Source organism: Nerophis ophidion, linkage group LG14, assembly GCF_033978795.1.
Source record: "Nerophis ophidion isolate RoL-2023_Sa linkage group LG14, RoL_Noph_v1.0, whole genome shotgun sequence".
Lineage (NCBI taxonomy): Eukaryota > Metazoa > Chordata > Actinopteri > Syngnathiformes > Syngnathidae > Nerophis > Nerophis ophidion.
The window spans coordinates 14,719,035-14,739,831 of NC_084624.1; the positions used below are offsets into that span (position 1 = coordinate 14,719,035).

General features: G+C 43.2%; 1 protein-coding gene across 4 annotated transcripts in view; it reads left to right on the forward strand.

Moving 5' to 3' along the window:
• Nucleotides 1–20,797, forward strand: part of ndrg4 (NDRG family member 4) — a 104,687-nt gene that overhangs the window by 15,749 nt on the left and 68,141 nt on the right. For 2 of the 4 annotated variants that reach the window (XM_061919913.1, XM_061919916.1), the window contains exons 2-3: nt 12,558–12,658; nt 16,466–16,615. In XM_061919913.1, coding sequence (XP_061775897.1) covers nt 12,581–12,658; nt 16,466–16,615 — 228 coding nt within the window. In that variant the 5' untranslated portion in view covers nt 12,558–12,580. The remainder of the gene's footprint in view (nt 1–12,557; nt 12,659–16,465; nt 16,616–20,797) is intronic. The other 2 variants (XM_061919915.1, XM_061919914.1) reach the window with 2 other exon arrangements.

Below are 20,797 nucleotides of genomic sequence, written 5' to 3' on the forward strand. Positions count from 1 at the left end.
CAGCGGCGTTCCACCCGCCGCCGCCACATAATGTGTCCTCGGTGGATTCGGGGACATGCGATCTGGCGACCCTCCACCGTGGCCTCCCTCTGCCCTCCCTTCGTTTGTGAACTTTCAGGTTTTGGGGAGGGGGTTCAAGTTTTTGTTTGTGTTTTTTGAGACATCTGGTATCTGTCTTTTGTTGGGGGGGAATACTGTTGCGATCTGCTGCTCAGATCTACACTATTTATTTTTCTATTTTGTATATTTCTCCGACTCCTTATTTCCTGTTTGCTTTGTCACCATGGTCACTCATCAGTCCACCTGCTAGTCTCACCCCGCACACCTGCTAATAATTATCACCCTCCTATTTAAGCTCACCTTTTCTGTTCACTCACTCTCGGATCCTAATTTGCCCACCCGCAACAGTGACGACTCTCATCATTCTATGTATGTATTTTCTCGCTAGCTCTCACGCCAAGCCACTTTATTTTCCAGCTTTCATGCTGAATGTTTTGTTTACTTTTTTGTGTCCTCGTACCAAGTTTTAGTTTTGCTTGTGTTTTATCCTAGCTTTCACGCTAGCGTCTTTTGTTTACTTTTTCTCTTTACACCAGTATTTTTGTTCATAGACTTCTGTTATTAAATAAATACCCTTTATCTTACCTATGCTGTGTTCTGTTTCGACGCATCCACGGGAAAACCACACCGGCATTACCATGCCGAAGAAGAGTCCTCACACCGTTCTTGTTTTATGTAGAGCTTCAGTCGTTCAAAAGTTCCGTGGTCTCCGCTGTCGCATTTATATAATGGGCCACAAATTTTCGATGGGAGACAGGTCTGGACTTCAGATGGGCCAGGAAAGTACCCGCACTCTTTTACTACGAAACCACGCTGTTGTAACACGTAGCTTGGCATTGTCTTGCTGAAATAAGCAGGGGCGTCCATGATAACGTTGCTTGGATGACAACATAGATTTCTCCAAAACCTGTATGGACCTTTCAGAATTAATGGTGCCTTCACAGATGTGTAAGTTACCCATGCGTTGGGCACTAATACACCCCCATACCATCACAGATGCTGGCTTTTGAACATTGCGCCTATAACAATCAGGATGGTTATTTTCCTCTTTTTTCCGGAAGACACCACGTCCACGGTTTCCAAATATAATTTTAAATGTGGACTCGTCAGATCACGCAACACATTTCCACTTTGCATCAGTCCATCTTAGGTGAGCTCGGGCCCAGCAAAGCCGGCGGCGATCCTGGGTGTTGTTGATAAATGGGTTTTGCTTTGCATAGCAGAGTTTTAACTTGCACTTACAGATGTAGCAACCAACTGTAGTTACTGACAGTAGTTTTATGAAGTGTTCCTGAGCCCATGTGGTGATATCTTTTACACACTGATGTCGGTTTTTGATGCAGTACCGCCTGAGGGATCAAAGGTCCGTAATATCATCGCTTACGTGGAGTGATTTCTCCAGATTCTCTGAACCTTTTGATGATTTTACGGACCGTAGATGGTAAAATCCCTAAATTCCTTGCAATAGCTCGTTGAGAAATGTTGTTCTAAAACTGTTCGACAATTTGCTTACAAATTGGTGACCCTCGCCCCATCCTTGTTTGTGAATTACTTAGCATTTCATGGAAGCTGCTTTTATACCCAATCATAACACCCACCTGTTTCCAATTAGCCTATACACCCGTGGGATGTTCCAAATAAGTATTTGATGAGTATTTCTCAACTTAATCAGTATCTATTGCCATCTTTCCCAACTTCTTTGTCACGTGTTGCTGGCATCAAATTCTAAAGTTAATGATTATTTGCACACAAAAAAAATGTTTATCAGTTTGAACATCAAATATGTTGTCTTTGTAGCATATTCATTGTATTCCGTTTATATTTACATCTGACACAATTTCCCAACTCATATGGAAACAGGGTTTGTACTTTAAGGTTTTACTACTTACGTATAAAATACTACACGGTCTAGCTCCAGCCTATCTTGCCGATTGTATTGTACCATATGTCCCGGCAAGAAATCTGCGCTCAAAGGACTCCGGCTTATTAGTGATTCCCAGAGCCCAAAAAAAGTCTGCGGGCTATAGAGTGTTTTCCGTTCGGGCTCCAGTACTCTGGAATGCCCTCCCGGTAACAGTTTGAGATGCCACCTCAGTAGAAGCATTTAATTCTCACCTTAAAACTCATTTGTATACTCTAGCCTTTAAATAAACCCCCTTTTTAGACCAGTTGATCTGCCGTTTCTTTTCCTTTTCTCCTCCGTCCCACTCTCCCTTGTGGAGGGGGTCCGGTCCGATGGATGAAGTACTGGCTGTCCAGGATGGACCGCTTGCCTGTGTTTCGGCTGGGGGCATCTCTGCGTTGCTGATCCGCCTCCGCTTGGGGTGGTTTCCTATTGGCTCCACTGTGGACGGGACTCTCGCTGCTGTGTTGGATCCGCTTTGGACTGGACTCTCGTGGTTGTGTTGGATCCACTATGGATTGAACTTTCACAGTATCATGTTAGACCCGCTCGACATCCATTGCTTTCGGTCCCCTAGAGGGGGGTTCCCCACATATGCGGTCCTCTCAAAGTCATCATTGTCACCGACGTCCCACTGGGTGTGAGTTTTCCTTGCCCTTATGTGGGCCCAACCGAGGATGTCGTAGTGGTTTGTGTTGTGGTTTGTGCAGCCCTTTGAGACACTAGTGATTTAGGGCTATATAAATAATCATTGATTGATTGATTGATTGATACTCCCTATCAAAAACAGCCCAGGCTTTGGCTAGCGAGGGTCATGGTTTCCATTGGAACTCAGTTCCAGAATGGCACCTGTGGGCGTACACGGTAGTGACCACACCGAAGGAGCTATCTATCGGTGCCTCATTTCAGGGCTAAATGAACACATTGAGCAGTTTTTCGAGTAGTTTGCGAGAATTTTTTGTGATTGCCGTGGCCCAAGATGCCTGAATTAACAGCAGCATTTTCAGAAAGTTGTGGAAAAACTTGCAATGTGTTCGCACATTTATTTTTAAATAACTTGGGATCTGTGACGCTTAACTGGCATTGTGGTCATGCGGGTGCGTTCTCTCTATAATGCAGGCGGACTGGACACAGCGTGAAGGTAAGAAATGATTTATTTACAGTAAAGAACAAACTAAGAACAAAAAGACTAGCACAAGGCACTAAAGACAAAACCAACTGAACCAGCATGGGCGCTAGAAAGAACTGAAAGCGCTAGCATGTGAGCTAGGGACACAAACGAAGGAATAGCGTGGAAGCTAACGAATACAAAAAGACTTTTACCACAATAGGAATCAGCGACGTCACCTGTTGCATCCATCAGCAAACTAGACTGCGAGAGTGAGTAACGGAAAAGGCAGGCTTATATAAGGACAGAAATTAGGAGGCAGGTGCGCGTGAAAAACAAGATGCAGGTGACACTAATACGTGACTATGGCCATGGAAACAAACAGGTAGTGCCACCAGGAACTAAGGGAGACAAATACTAAATAGGATGTGAAAAGGCGGAACAAAAACAGAATATGACAGGATCATATGAATTTGTTAAAAACAATTCAAGCGTTCTTTGTAACCTTAACGGGCAGCACGGCGTAACAGGGGTTAGTGCATGTGCCTCACAATTCCGAAGGTCCTGAGCAGTCCTGGGTTCAATCCCGGGCTCGGGATCCTTCTGTGTGGAGTTTGCATGTTCTCCCCGTGACTGCGTGGGTTCCCTCCGGGTACTTCGGCTTCCTCCCACCTCCAAAGACATGCACCTGGGGATAGGTTGATTGGCAACACTAAAAATTGGCCCTAGTGTGTGAATGTGAGTGTGAACGTTGTCCGTCTATCTGTGTTGGCCCTGCGATGAGCTGGCGACTTGTCCATGGTGTACTCTGCTTTCCGCCCGATTGTAGCTGAGATAGGCTCCAGCGACCCTGACGGGAATAAGCAGTAGAAAATGGATGGATGGATGGATGTAACCTTAACCTCAAAATGCACACAGTTTAAAAAAAATTGGAAGATAAATATTGTATTGATGTCGAAGTGTATTTTTGGTCTTGTCATCCTCATTCGGACAGAAGGATAACACGGCAGTAGGGCTAAATCAAAAGAGACGTCAGAAACCCTTTTCTGATCCAAAAGTTGCTTTATTACAAACAAGCGTCATTATTCAGGGATGCCAAGCCTGGAGGAGAAAATCAATAAGATATGTTTCTCCTAACTTGGAGAAGCCAAAACATCAGTTTTACATTCTTCCTTCCTGTCTCTGGGTGTGTGGGCTAAGTCAGGTGAGCACATCCTGACCATAAAAGGAGAAGTTTGTGTGTAAGTGTCTGGAAAACAACTGCTTTAAGTCATAACTTAAATGTAGGTGTTGAGCTAGACTGGTAGTCTTTTCTCAAGTATAGAGCTATCCCTTTTGCATTCCCAAGTCTACATTAGGGCCTCTTTTAATATGAAAAGCGATCCAATCTACCTGCGAATATCAAACGACGGGGCCTTGTGTGCTCAAACTGAAATACTACTATTTAAATAAACTTCTCCAAGTTGAAGGTAAATCTTCACCATAAGCAAAACATGACATGAGTTAATTAATTCACTTCAATGTTTTGCCCGTTTCAGTGTGAAGTGAAGTGAAATATGTTTATATAGCGCTTTTCTCTAGTGACTCAACGCGCTTTACATTGTGGAACCCGTTATCTAAGTTACATTTAAACCAGTGTGGGTGGCACCATTTAACCACGCCTAACCCTAATATAATGTGTGAAACCTACAACAATAGAATAACGCTGACGAGCCGAGACACGGTGATGCGGGAGCAGCAGGACATTCAATGTGTATTTATATAGCCCTAAATCAAAAGTGTCTCAAAGGGCTGCACGAGCCACAACAACATCCTCGGTTCAGAGCCCACATAAGGTTAAGGAAAAAATCACAACCCAGTGGGATGTCAATGAGAATGACTATGAGAAACCTTGGAGAGGACCGCAGATGTGGGTGGGTGGATAAAATTGCACATTGCTGCCAGTGTTCTGTCGAATTTAGCAGTTTCCTCAAAAAAAGTAACCAGTTGCGTAATTTGATACAGGGATCTATCGATTTACTTAGCTGCGTAAAAAAAAAGAATGCAACTTGAAGTTTTGGAACGCTGATTTGGATATCAAATAACTCTCCCCCTGTAGAATTGCAATTATTACCTTCTTAATGAGGTTATGTTTTCGCCAACTTTACACTCATGATGCTAAACACACCTTTGAAGACCTACTGAAATGAGATTTTCTTATTTAAACGGGGATAGCAGGTCCATTCTATGTGTCATACTTGATCATTTCGCCATATTGCCATATTTTTGCTGAATGGATTTAGTAGAGAACATCCACGATAAAGTTTGCAACTTTTGGTCGCTAATAAAAAAGCTTTGCCTTTACCGGAAGTCGCAGACGATGACGTCACAAGGGTGAGGGCTCCTCACGTCATCACATTGTTTATAATGGGAGCCTCCAACACGAAGAGCTATTCGGACCGAGAAAACGACAATTTCCCCATTGCATTGTGAGCGATTCAGATATTATTAGACACATTTACTAGGATAATTCTGGGAAATCCCTTATCTTTCTATTGTGTTGCTGGGGTTTTAGTGAGATTAAATAGTACCTGATAGTCGGAGGGTTGTGTCCACGGATGTCTTGACGCCAGTCTCTGAGGGAATTAGTCACGGCAGCAGCAGCATGACAGAAGTTCCGCTGATCTCCGGTAAGCGGCGACTTTTTACCACAATTTTCTTACCGAAACCTGCCGGTTGACAAGTGGTCGGGATCCATGTTCGCTTGACCGCTCTGACCCCTAGTAAAGCTTCACCTCCGGGAATTTTAAACAAGGAAACACCGTGTGTTTGTGTGGCTAAAGGCTAAAGCTTCCCACCTCCATCTTTCCACTTTGACTTCTCCATTATTAATTGAACAAATTGCAAAAGATTCAGCAACACAGATGTCCAGAATACTGTTTAATTGCGCAATGAAAAGAGACGACTTTTAGCCGTGAGCGGTGCTGCGCTAATATGTCCCCTCTAACTCGAGACGTCACGCGTACGCGTCATCATTTAAAATTGCAATTTAGTCAACTAAAAATGCCGTATTGGCATGTGTTGCAATGTTAATATTTCATCATTGATATATAAACTATCAGACTGCGTGGTCGGTAGTAGTGGGTTTCAGTAGGCCTTTAAGGAAACACCTAACAGTTACTTTATCGACATTGTAGAAACATCGCTTTTTTTTTTGCGAAAAACTGCAATGGAAATGCAGTTTCTGAGATGTTGACAACCTGTAAAAAAAAATTCTCAATTCTTCTTATTCCGTCACAGCCTGACATATTTATGTTATGAAGATGCATTGGTTGCATCAGGTCAGCAGAAATCCCCAATCAACACTTGCCAGGAATTGATATAAAGACAAATAAGAGGCACTGACCACCAAGATCTAGTGAGTTTCCAAATTACCAGACAAACCCATAGCTTTTCCTCTGGAAATGTCCAGTGATTTATTTTTATTTTTATTCAGGCTACTGATGGTTGGCAATATCGCTAGCTAATAAACATGACTTTTTTAAGAGGTTGATAGCTGTCACGCGTTCGGCGCACTTGTTGCGCGGAGTTGCCACTTCGTGGATGCACACACTACCAGTCAGCAGGATTGCAGGTAAGAATACGTTTTAATATAATAAAACAAAAGAACACTAGTGCAAAAAAGGGGAAAAACAAAGCGCGTGCCAATGCACGGAAAGCTAATGCTAAAAACGTAGCAGGAAACAGAAAACATTAAACGACGTGCCACACGCACGTGAAGCTAAGGCGGAACTTAGCACAAAATAATCGAGGGCAGAAGGATACAAAACGTGACGTGTTGCGAAAAGCAAGTAATGGACCGAGGACGAACTAAGGAACCAGGTGGGCTTAAATACACAAATAATTATTAGAAACAGGTGTGTGACAGGAGCCCGTGAGGAGGAACAGAATACGTTGCCATGGTGACTAACACAAACAAGGAAGTGCTCAAACAAGGATCGGCAGAGTCCAGAAACGAAACATGAACAAAGACATAAATAGGGCAAAACCATTAATGATCCGAGTCACGGATCGTGACAATAGCGTCCAGACAACAGACTTCCAGTGACCACAGCACTCACTTGATGAACAGACTTGTGTTTTTAACACATAGGTAATACATAACTGTACTCTAGGGATGATCAGGGATTGAACATATAATTGTACTGTATTTCTAGCATGTTGTTTCACGTGAATAGAAATGTACAAAACCCAAAATCGATGAAGTTGGCACATTGTGTAAATCGTAAATAAAAACAAAATACAATGATTTGCAAATCCTTTTCAACCTATATTCAATTGAATTGACTGTAATGTTGGAACTGAGAAAGTTGAGGAATGCTCATCAAACACTTATTTGGAACATCTCGCAGGTGAGCAGGCTATTTGGGAACAGGTGGGTGCCGTGATTGGGTACAAAAGCAGCTTACGTGAAATGCTCAGTCAGTCACAAACAAGGACGGGGCGAGGGAAACCACTTTGTGAACAAATTGGTGAGCAAATTGTCTAACCGTTTAATAAGGTATTCTATGGTCCCTAATGTCATCAACTGGTCCCTAAGGTTCAGAGAATCTGGAGAAATCACTGCACGTAACATTGGATGCCCATCATTTTCGATCCCTCAGGCGGTACTGCATCAAAAACCGACATCAGTGTGTAAAGGATATCACCACATGGGCTCAGGAACACTTCAGAAAACCACTGTCAGTAACTACAGTGTGTCGCTACATCTGTAAGTGCAAGTTAAAACTACTATGCAAACTCAAAGCCATTTATCAACAACACCCATAAACGCCGCCGGCTTTGCTGTGCCCGAACTCATATAAGATGGACTGATGCTAAGTGGAAAAGTGTTCTGTGGTCTGACGAGTCCACATTTCAAAATTGTTTTTGGAAACTGTGGATGTCGTGTCCTCCGGACTAAAGAAGAAAAGAACCATATGGACTGTTAGAGGAGCAAAGTTCAAAAGCCAGCATCTGTGATGGTACGGGGGTGCATTAGTGCCCAAGGTATGGGTAACTTACACATCTGTAAAGGCACTATTAATGCTGAAAGGTACATACCCATGTATTGGGCACTAATACACCTCCATACCATCACAGATGCTGCTTTCTGAACGTTGTGCCTATAACAATCCGGATGGTCCTTTTCCTTTTTGGTCCGGAAGACACGACATCCACAGTTTCCAAAAACAATTTGAAATGTTGACTCGTCAGACCACAGAACACTTTTCCGCTTTGCATCAGTCCATCGGCGGCATTTCTGGGTGTTGTTGATAAATGGCTTTTGCTTTGCATAGTAGAGTTTTAACTTGCACTTACAGATGTAGCAATGAACTGTATTTACTGACAGTGGTTTTCTGAAGTGTTCCTGAGCCCATGTGGTGATATCCTTTCCAAACTGATGTCTGTTTTTTGATCCAGTACCACCTGAGGGATCGAAGGTCCGTAATATCGTCGCTTACGTGTAGTGATTTCTCCAGATTCTCTGAACCTTTTGATGATATTACGGACCGTAGATGATGAAATAGCTGGTTCAGAAATGTTGTTCTTAAACAGTGGGACAATTTGCCCGCACATTAGTTCACAAAGTGGTGACCCTCGCCCCATCCTTGTTTGTGAATAACTGAGCATGTCATGGAAGCTGCTTTTATACCCAATTTTGGCACCCACTTGTTCCCAAATTAGCCTGTTCTGTTGTGATCCCGTTCCTGGATCACATCTTTAGTCTGCAGTTTTGAGTCCTTTTGTGTCTTTTGATTATTTTTGGACTCTTCCGGTGCTAAGTTTGTATGTGCGCTTCCGGTTTTTGTTACCACGGTTCCTCATTTGTTCCACCTGCCATTTAGTATTTAAGCCTGCAATCTACCTCAGTTCGTCCTTGGTTCGTCACTTGCTATGTGCAACACGCACGTTTTGGTTTCTGTAAGTCTTCGTATTTTTCCTAAGTCTCGTCTTGGCTTCCGTGCATTCGGCACACTCTTGTAGTCTTAGAACTCCATGCTAAATGTAGCATTAGCTTCTTGTGCGTAGGCACACATTTTCTTTTCTGTTTGCACCAGTGTTCTTTTATCTTTTGTATATTAAAATCAGCTCTTACCTGCTATCCTGCCTGTCTGGTCGCACTGCATCCTGGGGTGACACCTTCGCGCATCATTATGCGTTCCAAACGTGACATGTTCACCTGTAGGATGTTCCAAATAAGTGATGAGCATTCCTCAACTTTGTCAGTCTTTTTTGCCACTTGTGCCAGCTTTTTTGAAACGTTGCAGGCATCAAATTCCAAATGAGCTTGTATTTAAAAAAATATATATAATAATAACGTTTTCCAGTTCTTTGTTTAATATCTTGTTTTGCCATCTATTCAATTGAATATGGGTTGAAAGGGATTAGCAAATTATTATATTCTGTTTTTATTTATGATTTACTCAACGTGTTACACATACATTAACACAGACATTGAAGCTTGTTGCGGGAGAGACTTGACAGTCATCGATAAATGTTTGCTGCAAAAATGGCGACTTTAATCAGTCACTGTGGCGCACTTCCTGTCGTCAGCATGGAGGCACCTGCTTGCATGCGATTGTATCAAAGTAAATATCAACACCATTAAAGATCAAGACAGAGTAATTCGATTTGTGAGATTCAATAGAGATGTGTGTGTGTGTGTGTGTGTGTGTGTGTGTGTGTGTGTGTGTGTGTGTGTGTGTGTGTGTGTAGGTGTACCGTCAGAGGTCCCCTGAAGGTATAAACTGTGTAAACAGAGCAATGTCCCCATTAAGTCAGCACTGCCAGTGTGTGTGTGTGTGTGTGTGTGTGTGTGTGTGTGTGTGTATGTGTGTGTGTGTGTGTGTGTGTGTGTGTGTGTGTGTGTGTGTGTGTGTGTGTGTGTGTGTGTGTGTGTGTGTGTGTGAGAGAGAGAGTTTTCTGGCAATGCTTACTTAATGGGGACATTGCTCTGTTTACACAGTTTATACCGTCAGGGGACCTCTGACGGTATGGGGACAAAAAAAACAGGTCCTTTAAAGGGAAACCTTTTTCAATGATAGTCAGATCCATTCTGAACCAAACTTTTTTCCGCCTGGGTCCCCCAGTAAGCATGATCAGCACATTACTTCATCAATCCAGAGATTTAAAGACGTGTATGAGCTAACTAGACAGTGGCCATTTTACCCAATTTTTGTTATGCCTCCACAACCTGTAGAAAGGGTGGTCCCTACAAGTCACGAACAAAAACTTGGTCCCCATTCCAGATGATAACCAGTATGTGTGTGTGTGTGTGTGTGTGTTTGTGTGTGTGTGTACCGTCAGAGGTCCCCTGAAGGTATAAACTGTGTAAACAGAGCAATGTCCCCATTAAATCAGCACTGCCAGTGTGTGTGTGTATGTGTGTGTGTGTGAGTGTGAGAGAGAGAGTTTTCTGGCAATGCTGACTTAATGGGGACATTGCTCTGTTTACACGGTTTATCCCGTCAGGGGACCTCTGACGGTATGGGGACAAAAAAAGCAGGTCCTTTAAAGGGAAACCTTTTTAAATGATAGTCATATCCATTCTGAACCAAACTAACTCTTTTCCACCTGGGTCCTCCAGTAAGAATGATCAGCCCATTACTTAATCAATCCAGAGATTTAAAGACATGTATGAGCTAACTAGACAGTGGCCATTTTACCCAATTTTTTTTTATGCCTCCACAACCTGTAGAAAGGGTGGTCCCCACAAGTCACGAACAAAAAATTGGTTCCCATTCCAGATGATAACCAGTATGTGTGTGTGTGTGTGTGTGTGTGTGTGTGTGTGTGTGTGTGTTCTGGGAATGCTGAATTAATGGGGACATCGCTCTGTTTACACAGTTACCTTTAAGGGACCTCTGACGGTATGGGGACGAAAAAAAAGGTCCCCTAAAGGGAAACCTTTTTAAATGACAGTCAGATCCATTCTGAACCAAACTAATTCTTTTCCGCCTGGGTCCCCCAGTAAGCATGATCAGCACATTAATTCATCAATCCAGAGATTTAAAGACGTGTATGAGCTAATTGGGCAGTGGCCATTTTATCAATTTTTTTTATGCCTCCACAACCTGTAAAAAGGGTGGTCCCCACAAGTCACGAACAAAAACTTGGCTCCCATTCCAAATGATAACCAGTATGTGTGTGTGTGCGTGTGTGTATGTGTTCTGGCAATGCTTACTTAATGGTGACATTGCTCTGTTTACACAGTTACCTTTAGGGGACCTCTGACGGTATGGGGACAAAAAAACAGGTCCCCTAAAGGGAAACCTTTTTAAATGATAGTCAGATCCATTCTGAACCAAACTAACTCTTTTCCGCCTGGGTCCCCCAGTAAGCATGATCAGCACATTACTTCATAAATCCAGAGATTTAAAGACGTGTAAGAGCTAACTGGGCAGTGGCCATTTTACCCAATTTTTTTTATGCCTCCACAACCTGTAGAAAGGGTGGTCCCCACCAGTCCTGATCAAAAAGTTGGTCCCCATTCCAAATGGTAACCAGTGTGTGTGTGTGTGTGTGTGTGTGTGTGTGTGTGTGTTTATGTCGTGGGTCGCCAACCCGTGGCTCAAGAGCCGCATGCGGCTGTTTAGCGCCGCCCTAGTTGCTCTCTGGACCTTTTTCAAAAATGTATGAAAAATGGAAAAAGATGGGAGGAAAAAAATATTGAAAAATATTTTTTTTGTTTTAATATAGTTTCTGTAGGAGGACACACATGAAACAAACCTCCCTAATTGTTCTAAAGCACACTGTTTATATTAAACATGCTTCACTGATTCGAGTATTTGGCGAGCGCCGTTTTGTCCTACTCATTTTGGCGGTCCTTGAACTCACCGTAGTTTGTTTACATGCATAACTTTCTGGAACTTTCTAAGACGTGTTTTATGCCACTTCTTTTTCCGTCTCTAATCTTGTCTATCAAACTTATAATGTTGTACATGAATGCACAAAGGGGAGTCTTGTTGATGTTATTGACTTGTGTGGAGTGCTAATCAGACATATTTGGTCACTAGATGACTGCAAGCTAATCGATGCTAACATGCTATTTAGGCTAGTTGTATGTACATATTGCATCATTATGCCTCATTTGTAGCTATAATTGAGCTCATTTGCACCTGGGGATAGGTTGATTGGCAACACTAAATTGGCCCTGGTGTGTGAATGTGAGTGTGAATGTTGTCTGTCTATCTGTGTTGGCCTTGAGATGAGGTAGCGACTTGTCCAGGGTGTACCCCGCCTTCCGCCCGATTGTAGCTGAGATAGGCGCCAGGGCCCCCCGCGACCCCACAAGGGAATAAGCGGTAGTAAATGGATGGATGGATGGTTTCCTTTAAGTCCTCTTAATTCAATTTTATCTCATGACACACTATCTGTATGTAATATGGCTTCTTTTTTTTTTTGCGGCTCCAGACATATTTGTTTTGGTATTTTTGTTCCAATATGGCTCTTTCAACATTTTAGGTTCCCGACCCCTGTTCTAGGTGATGGCAGGGATGAAAGAGCAGCAGTTCCCAGAGGAAAAGCCTTTACTCCCTGAGCAGAAAGGAATCCACTCAGACATGGTCAGTACATTTTAAGTACAGCACTACTGTAAATGTTGTCCATATGAAAGAATGTACAGTCATGGTCAAAGCTGTGTATCAAGTTCTGACCATAGAACTTTCCTCCCGAAGGTCTTATCTTTTTCCATGTGATGTCAAATGAAACAAACATTTAGCTGTTTGGCCACAATACCCAGCAATATGTTTGGAGGAGAAAAGGTAAGGTCTATAATCCCAGGGCCACCATTCCTACCGTCAAGCATGGTGGTGGTAGTATTATTATCTGGGTCTGTTTTACTGCCAATGGAACTGGTGTTTTACAGACAGTAAATGGGACAATGAAAAAGGAGGATTACCTCCGAATTCTTCAGGACAACCTAAAACAGGGGTAACCAACCTTTTGAAAACTAAGAGCTACTTCTTTCAAGGGACGGCGTGGCGCAGTGGGAGAGTGGCCGTGCGCAACCCGAGCGCCCCTGGTTCAATTCCCACCTAGTACCAACCTCGTCACGTCCGTTGTGTCCTGAGCAAGACACTTCGCCCTTGCTCCTGATGGGTGCTGGTTAGCGCCTTGCATGGCAGCTCCCTCCATCAGTGTGTGAATGTGTGTGTGAATGGGTAAATGTGGAAGTAGTGTCAAAGCGCTTTGAGTACCTTGAAGGTAGAAAAGCGCTATACAAGTACAACCCATTTATCATTTATTCTTGGGTACTGATTAATGCGAAGGGCTACCCGTTTGATACACACTTAAATAAATTGCCAGAAATAGCCAATCTGCTCAATTTACCTTTAATAAATAAATCTCTCTCTCTATATAAATATATATATATATATATATATATATATATATATATATATATATATATATATATATATATATATATATATATATATATAAAGGGTATTTCTTTCCGTCATTCCATCGTATGTTTGTTTTCCTTTTACGGAAGTTTTTTTGTAGGGAATGAATGATGAAAAAACACTTAATTTAACGGTTTAAAAGAGAAGAGAACACGAAAAAAAAAAGAAAAGTAAATTTTTGAAACATAGTTTATCTTCAATTTCGACTCTTTGAAATTCAAAATTCAACCGAAAAAAAATGAAGAGAAAAACTAGCTAATTCGAATCTTTCTGAAAAAATAAAAAAAATAATTTATGGAACATCATTAGTGAAGTGAAGTGAATTATATTTATATAGCGCTTTTCTCTAGTGACTCAAAGCGCTTTACATAGTGAAACCCAATATCTAAGTTACATTTAAACCAGTGTGGGTGGCACTGGGAGCAGGTGGGTAAAGTGTCTTGCCCAAGGACACAACGGCAGTGACTAGGATGGCGGAAGCGGGAATCGAACCAGCAACCCTCAAGTTGCTGGCACAGCCGCTCTACCAACCGAGCTATGCCGCTCTCCTGATTAAGATTAATTTTAGAATTTTAATGACTTTGCTTTAATATCTAACAAATTGGACCAAGCTATATTTCTAACAAAGACGAATCATTATTTCTTCTTGATTTTCCAGAACAAAAATTTTAAAATAAATTCAAAAGGCTTTGAAATAAGATTTAAATTTGATTCTACAGATTTTCTAGATTTGCCAGAATAATTTTTTTGAACTTTAATCATAATAAGTTTGAAGAAATATTTCACAAATATTCTTCATCGAAAAAACAGTAGCTAAAATGAAGAATTAAATTAAAATGTATTTATTATTCTTTACAATAACAAAAAAAAAAAGATTGAACATTGATTTAAATTGTCAGGAAAGAAGAGGAAGGAATTTAAAAGGTAAAAAGGTATATGTGTTTAAAAATCCTCAAATCATTTTTAAGGTTGTATATTTTCTTTAAAATTGTCTTTCAGAAAGTTATAAGAAGGAAAGTAAAAAAAAAAAAAAAATTTATTTAAACAAGTGAAGACCAAGCGGCCCATTTTTTCACAAATGTTTGGAGAAACAATCTCCATGGCTAAGGGTTATAGTGAGCTTTTTATATAGGAATGCTACTTGTTCCTGTCTTCAGATAGTCGACTCTGTTTACCATGCTTCTCAGGGTTGTGTCACTAACTATCGAGTCATGACACACCGCTGTCACATGCAGTCTTGTCATCGGCACACTTGTATTTACAAGGCAGTTCTGGGACTATTGACCTCTAACATTTGTACATTGATTACACAGAAAAGTATGAAATCTTATTCACTGAGATCCAACCACCAGTTGTTGCTCTCTGTCCCTTTGCTTGCGCAGAGTTGGGGAAAAAACGTTTGTGTGTATAGCTCCTTGTGCTTGGCACATGCTACAAAAAGACTGGAAGCTGACTGGAAAAGTGCTAAAGTGTTCTGTGGTCAGACGAGTCCACATTTCAAATAGTTTTTTGGAAATTGTGGACCAAAAAGGAAAAGAACCATCTGGATTGTGACAGGCACAAAGTTCAAAGCCAGCATCAGTGATGGCATGGGTGTGTATTACTACCCAAGGCATGGGTAACTTGTCTGTGAAGGCACCATTAATGCTGAAAGGTACATATAGGTTTTGAAGCAACATATGTTGCCATCCAAGCATAGTCTTTTTCCTGGACGCCCCTGCTTATTTCAGCAAGACAATGTCTGGCCACATTTTGTACGTGTTTCATAGTAAAATCTTGCAGTTTTTAGACTAACCTGCCTGTAGTCCAGGCCCGTCTCCCATTGAAAAATGCGTGGGGCATTATGAAGCGTAAAATAGAACCCCACGAAAATATACACCCTGGACCAGTGGTTCTTAACCTTGTTCGAGGTACTGAAGCTCACCAGTTTCATATGCGCATACACCGAACCATTCTTTAGTGAAAAATAAAATGTTTTTCAAATTCAAGACAAAGTTATATGATCTTTTACTGGTGCACAAAATGAACCGTACATGAACATCACCTTGTTCAAAGAACAAAACCAACACAGTGCATAAACTCACAACAAATTACACACCTGCAAATCAGTTTGACTTCTGCTGTTGCCATATCCATAACATGCCGATAGGGAGAAGTTTTTATGTACACGATAAGTCGGGTGTGGTTTGAGTGGAGGCTCCACCGAACCCCTGAGGCCGACTCACCGAACCCCTAGGGTTCGATCGAACCCTGGTTAAGAACCACTGCCCTGGACTGTTGACCAACTTAAGCTGTACATCAAGAAAGAATGGGAAATAATTCCACCTGAAAAGCTTCAAAAATTGTTTTTCTCAGTTCCCACACACTTACTGAGTGTTGTTAAAAGGAAAGGCTATGTAACACAGTGGTAAAAATACATACTTTTTTGCATTTTGTTGCTGCCATTAAATTCTCAGTTGGAACATTAAACATCTTGTCTTTGCAGTGTATTGAATAAGGTGAAAAATGATTTGCAAATTATTGTATTCACGAATTACACAACCTGGCAACTTCACTGCCTCTTGACTCTCTTGAAAATGTTTCCTAGTTAAATAAAGTTTAAATTAAAAAAAAAGAAATAATGATAAAGTCCAAACTGTCATGTGAGATCCTGACACTGCTAGGAATTAGAATTATTTTTGTTGTTTAATCGAAAAGAAAAAACATTCAAGTTGTTTACTCAAGGCTAAGTCGTTTTGTTTTTTGTTTCTTCACTGTAGCCAAAAGGAACCATGACCTCAAAAAAATGATTATGTTGTTGCATTTATGACGAGTTGATGAGTGGATCTGTATCATAAGTAATATTTAATTTGTACATAATGTAGAGTGATGAATAATTTGTGTTTTGCATGTCAAGTTCTTCTGTGGCTCTTTAAGATTTTAACCCGGAAACTTCGTTCTCATGTTTGTTGTTTCACATCTCGACAGGAGAAAGGAGAAGCAGAGGGGCGGTCCTGCTCTGCCAGCCCCAAAGCCTTTAACAACACTCCGCCCCACAGCCGTCCCACTCACCGCTGGCACGTCATCGCACGGCACTGGCTCCGCAAGACCCGCTGTCGGACCGACGAGGTCCTTCCGGTAACTACCAGAACCTGTGAAACCACATGTATTTTAAGTCATGAAAGGGTCAATGGTCAGCAGTCTACTCCGCATTGCGGGTCCCCTGGGCCGGGCAGTGGGAGGAGTTAGGGTGTATCAGGGGGCATGAGCGCCAGGGGCGCTTAGGGGCACGCCTAAACGATACAAAAACCTCCACCTGAGTGGCAACAGTGGTCAAATGAATTAATCAGCCTAACCAGTAAATGTAGGGAAGTGTGGAAATGCGATGGGTCTGAAGGTACAATAAGCTCTGTCTTTAGAGAAACTGCGAGTCAACGTATGTGGCCAATTCATGATTGCCCTCCGCGCCATTAGCAGCGACGCCCAGGATTTGGGCGTTAGACTTGTCGGTTGCTGAGGTTCTGGCGCCGCCCACGTCCACCTTCTTGTTGGCCAAAGATGTGGCCAGTAAATGGATGCACCCCATGCCCAGGACTTGAGCGTGGACCACTATGGCTGCTGATGATTTGTTCCCGCCCGCGTGTACCTCATCGTCGGCCAAGTACGTTTGTATGTGGCCAGTTTGAGGACCGTCTCAGCGCCATCAGCAGTAATGCCCAGTACCAGGACCGGGACTTTTACAGCTGCTGGTGCGCTACTCACGTCCGCCTTCTTGTCTTCCAAAGATGTGCCCAGTCAATAGACGCACCCCATGCCCAGGACTTGGGCGTGGACCACTCTGGCTGCTGAGGATATGTTCCCGTCCGCGTCTATCTCATCGTCGGCCAAGTACGTTTGTATGTGGCCAGTTTGAGGACCATCTCAGCGCCATCAGTAGCAATGCCCGGTACCTGGACAGGGACTTTTACAGCTGCTGGTCCGCCTTCTTGTCGGCCAAAGATGTGGCCAGTACGTGGTCGCCCGCCTCGCCATCTGCAGCCGCATTTAACTCGCCGCCACCACCTGACTCGTCCCCAGTGGCTTCGGGGACACTTGGCTTGGTGACCCGCCACCATTTCCTCCCTCCAACCTCCCATGATTTATCCATCCATCCATCTTCTTCTGCTTATCCGAAGTCGGGTCACGGGGGCAGCAGCCTAAGCAGGGAAGCCCAGACTTTCCTCTCCCCAGCCACTTCGTCCAGCTACTCTCGGGGATCCCGAGGCATTCCCAGGCCAGCCAGGAGACATTGTCTTCCCAACGTGTCCTGGGTCTTCCCCGTGGCCTACTACCGGTTGGACGTGCCCTAAACACCTCCCTAGGGAGGCGTTCGGGTGGCATCCTGACCAGATGCCCGAACCACCTCATCTTGTTCCCCTCAATGTGGAAGAGCAGCGGCTTTACTTGGAGCTCCCCCCGGACGGCGAGCTTCTCACCCTATCTCTAAGGGAGAGCCCCGCCATCTGGCGGAGGAAACTCATTTCGGCCGCTTGCACCCGTGATCTTGTCGTTTCGGTTATAACCCAAAGCTCATGACCATAGTTGAGGATGGGAACGTAGATCGACCGGTAAATTGAGAGCTTTGCCTTCCGGCACAGCTCCTTCTTCACCACAACGGATCGATACAGCGTCCGCATTACTGAAGACGCTGCACCGATCCGCCTGTCGATCTCACGATCCACTTTTCCCTCACTCGTGAAGGAAGACTCCTAGGTACTTGAACTCCTCCACTTGGGGCAGGGTCTCCTCCCCAACCCGTAGATGGCACTCCACCCTTTTCCGGGCGAGAACCATGGACTCGGACTTGGAGGTGCTAATTCTCATCCCAGTCGCTTCACACTTGGCTGCGAACCGATCCAGTGAAAGCTGAAGATCCTGGCCAGATAAAGCCATCAGGACCACATCATCTGCAAAAAGCAGAGACCTAATCCTGCAGCCACCAAACCGTATCCTCTCAATGCCTTGACTGCGCATAGAAATTCTGTCCATAAAAGTTATGAACAAATGTTAACATAACATGATTATGGACTTATTTTTGTTTTGGGACGTATGGAATCCGTCCCTTAACGGGGTGTGGGGGTACTGTCATGATCCGTTGCCCAGGTCATGTTATGTTTAGTTTGTTATAGGTGTTGTCTATTACTGTTTCAGCCCCTTTTTTAGTTTTCTTAGTTGCCATGGGTGCTGATTTTCTTCACCAGCCTCTGATTAGTATTCGGTACGCTCACCTGCTCCCGGTCACAATTTTGTTCCTGCCTTGCGCCACATTCTGTCCGGCAGTATTGCTCGCTTCATGCAACCACCGCAATCATGTTACTCAGACGTAACAGGTGGTACACTTTGGTCTGGTCGATAGCCAATCACAGGGCACATAAACACAAATAGGCATTAACAAGTATGGACAATTTACAGACTACAATCAGAGGTGGGTGGAGTAGCCAACATTTTCACTCAAGTAAGAATACTGTGTTTAGGTCTCAAACTCAATTTACTTGGGTACCGCTGTAGACGGAGTCTTGGTGAGGCTGGACTGTATCAGGTAAAGAGGGGTCCAAATTTTTTTGCATCCCACAATTGAGGTGGGAGAGCTATTCCTCGGTTGCATCGCATTCTTAATTGTATTTCTGGACAAACGGAAGCTGCTGAAAAGAAGAGTTCATGGATTGCTCCAATCATCAACCAAGATGTGACGTGCTGGCAAGTTTGTGTTTCTTCGTATAATTCCAGGTAAAACATTTTGGAAGTAAAAAAGAAGCAACAAATAAATGACAGCCCCACTTTGCATTAACTTGATGTGCTCAGTCAAAGAACTTTGATAGTAACTTTGATAGTACTCACTTCTCTTATCCGGACTGTCGCCTCCACACAAAACAAGATTAGATTAGATTTAGATTTATTGGTCCCCGTTGGGGAAGTTCATTTTCACTTCCATACATTTAAACAATAGACATTACACATCACAAAAATAACAGAAAGACATCATACATGACCAAGACATTTAGAGGCTTGTCAGACAGGTCGGCCGGGCCTGCTTTAAGGACGGCTATAGCTGCAGGGATAAGTCTTTTCTTGAGGCGGGCCCTCCGGAATTTGATGGTTCTGTACCTGCGCCCTGATGGTAGTGGGATTATGTATTGGTGTAGTGGGTGATTGATATCCTGGACTATCGTGATTGCCAGTTGAATGATGGACCTGTGGTTTAAATCTGAAATGTTGGGTGTGGGTAGGCCGATGAGTTTAGCTGCTATGTTTGGTTATGCAGGTGAGTTTGGTCCGGTTGGTTACAGAAAGCATGGTGAAAAAAACACGTGGAACAGTACATAAGGATGTGTTGAACAATGCTTTGGTAAAATAATAACAGGAGATGAGGTGCGACGTATAGTCCTTTAAGTTTTCGGATGGCTGACAGTCTTTGTTGACTTCTTTTTTGAATGTCCGTGATGTGCTGATCTGGGAAGGAGACGCTGCCTCAAGTAGAGGAGTTCAAGTACTTCAGAGTCTTGTTCAGGAGTGCGGGAAGAGTGGATTGTGAGATCAACAGTCGGATCGGTGCGGCGTCTTCAGTAATGCGGACGCTGTATCAATCCATTGTGGTGAAGAAGGAGCTGAGCCGGAAAGCAAAGCTCTCAATTTATCGGTCGATCTACGTTCCCATCCTCACCTACGGTCCAAGGTTATGCCCAGGAATTTAAAAGTGTCAACCATTTTAACTGTAAAGTGAAGCAACACGAGAACAACAATCTCTCAATCCTGCCTCACAATCGCAGTGTGCTGGGATGACATTAGATCGGTTATCCGTGATTATCCAGGGTGTCAAAGTCGGGTCGGATCATTTCTGAGAGTGCATTGCTCTAGCCTGGCTTGACGAGACCACGTCCACTGGGTTTATTCCGATAAACATGAACGTTACAAATCTGCCACAGCTATCTTGACTCCTATAATTTTGAATGTATGAACAGTTAAGCAGTTCACAAATCCGAGTATGAAACATTGAGGAAGATGTTTTGGTCTCAACTCCACTCACGCTTGTTGATCTTGTACGGATCCTTGCATCCGATTACGGCTGTTTGCTCCTTATAACGACGAAGGGACTTCTTACCTAATGACTCGCAGTATTTCTCCATCGTATCACAGTTATTTATCACTGAATAATGATGTGTATTTCTGGTCTTGTCATCCTCGTCACGGGGCGTCACAGCAGTGTGGCTGGATCAAAAAAGATGTCGGAGACAAAAAGTTGCTTTATTACAAGCGAGTGTCCTTATACAGGTCTGCAGTACC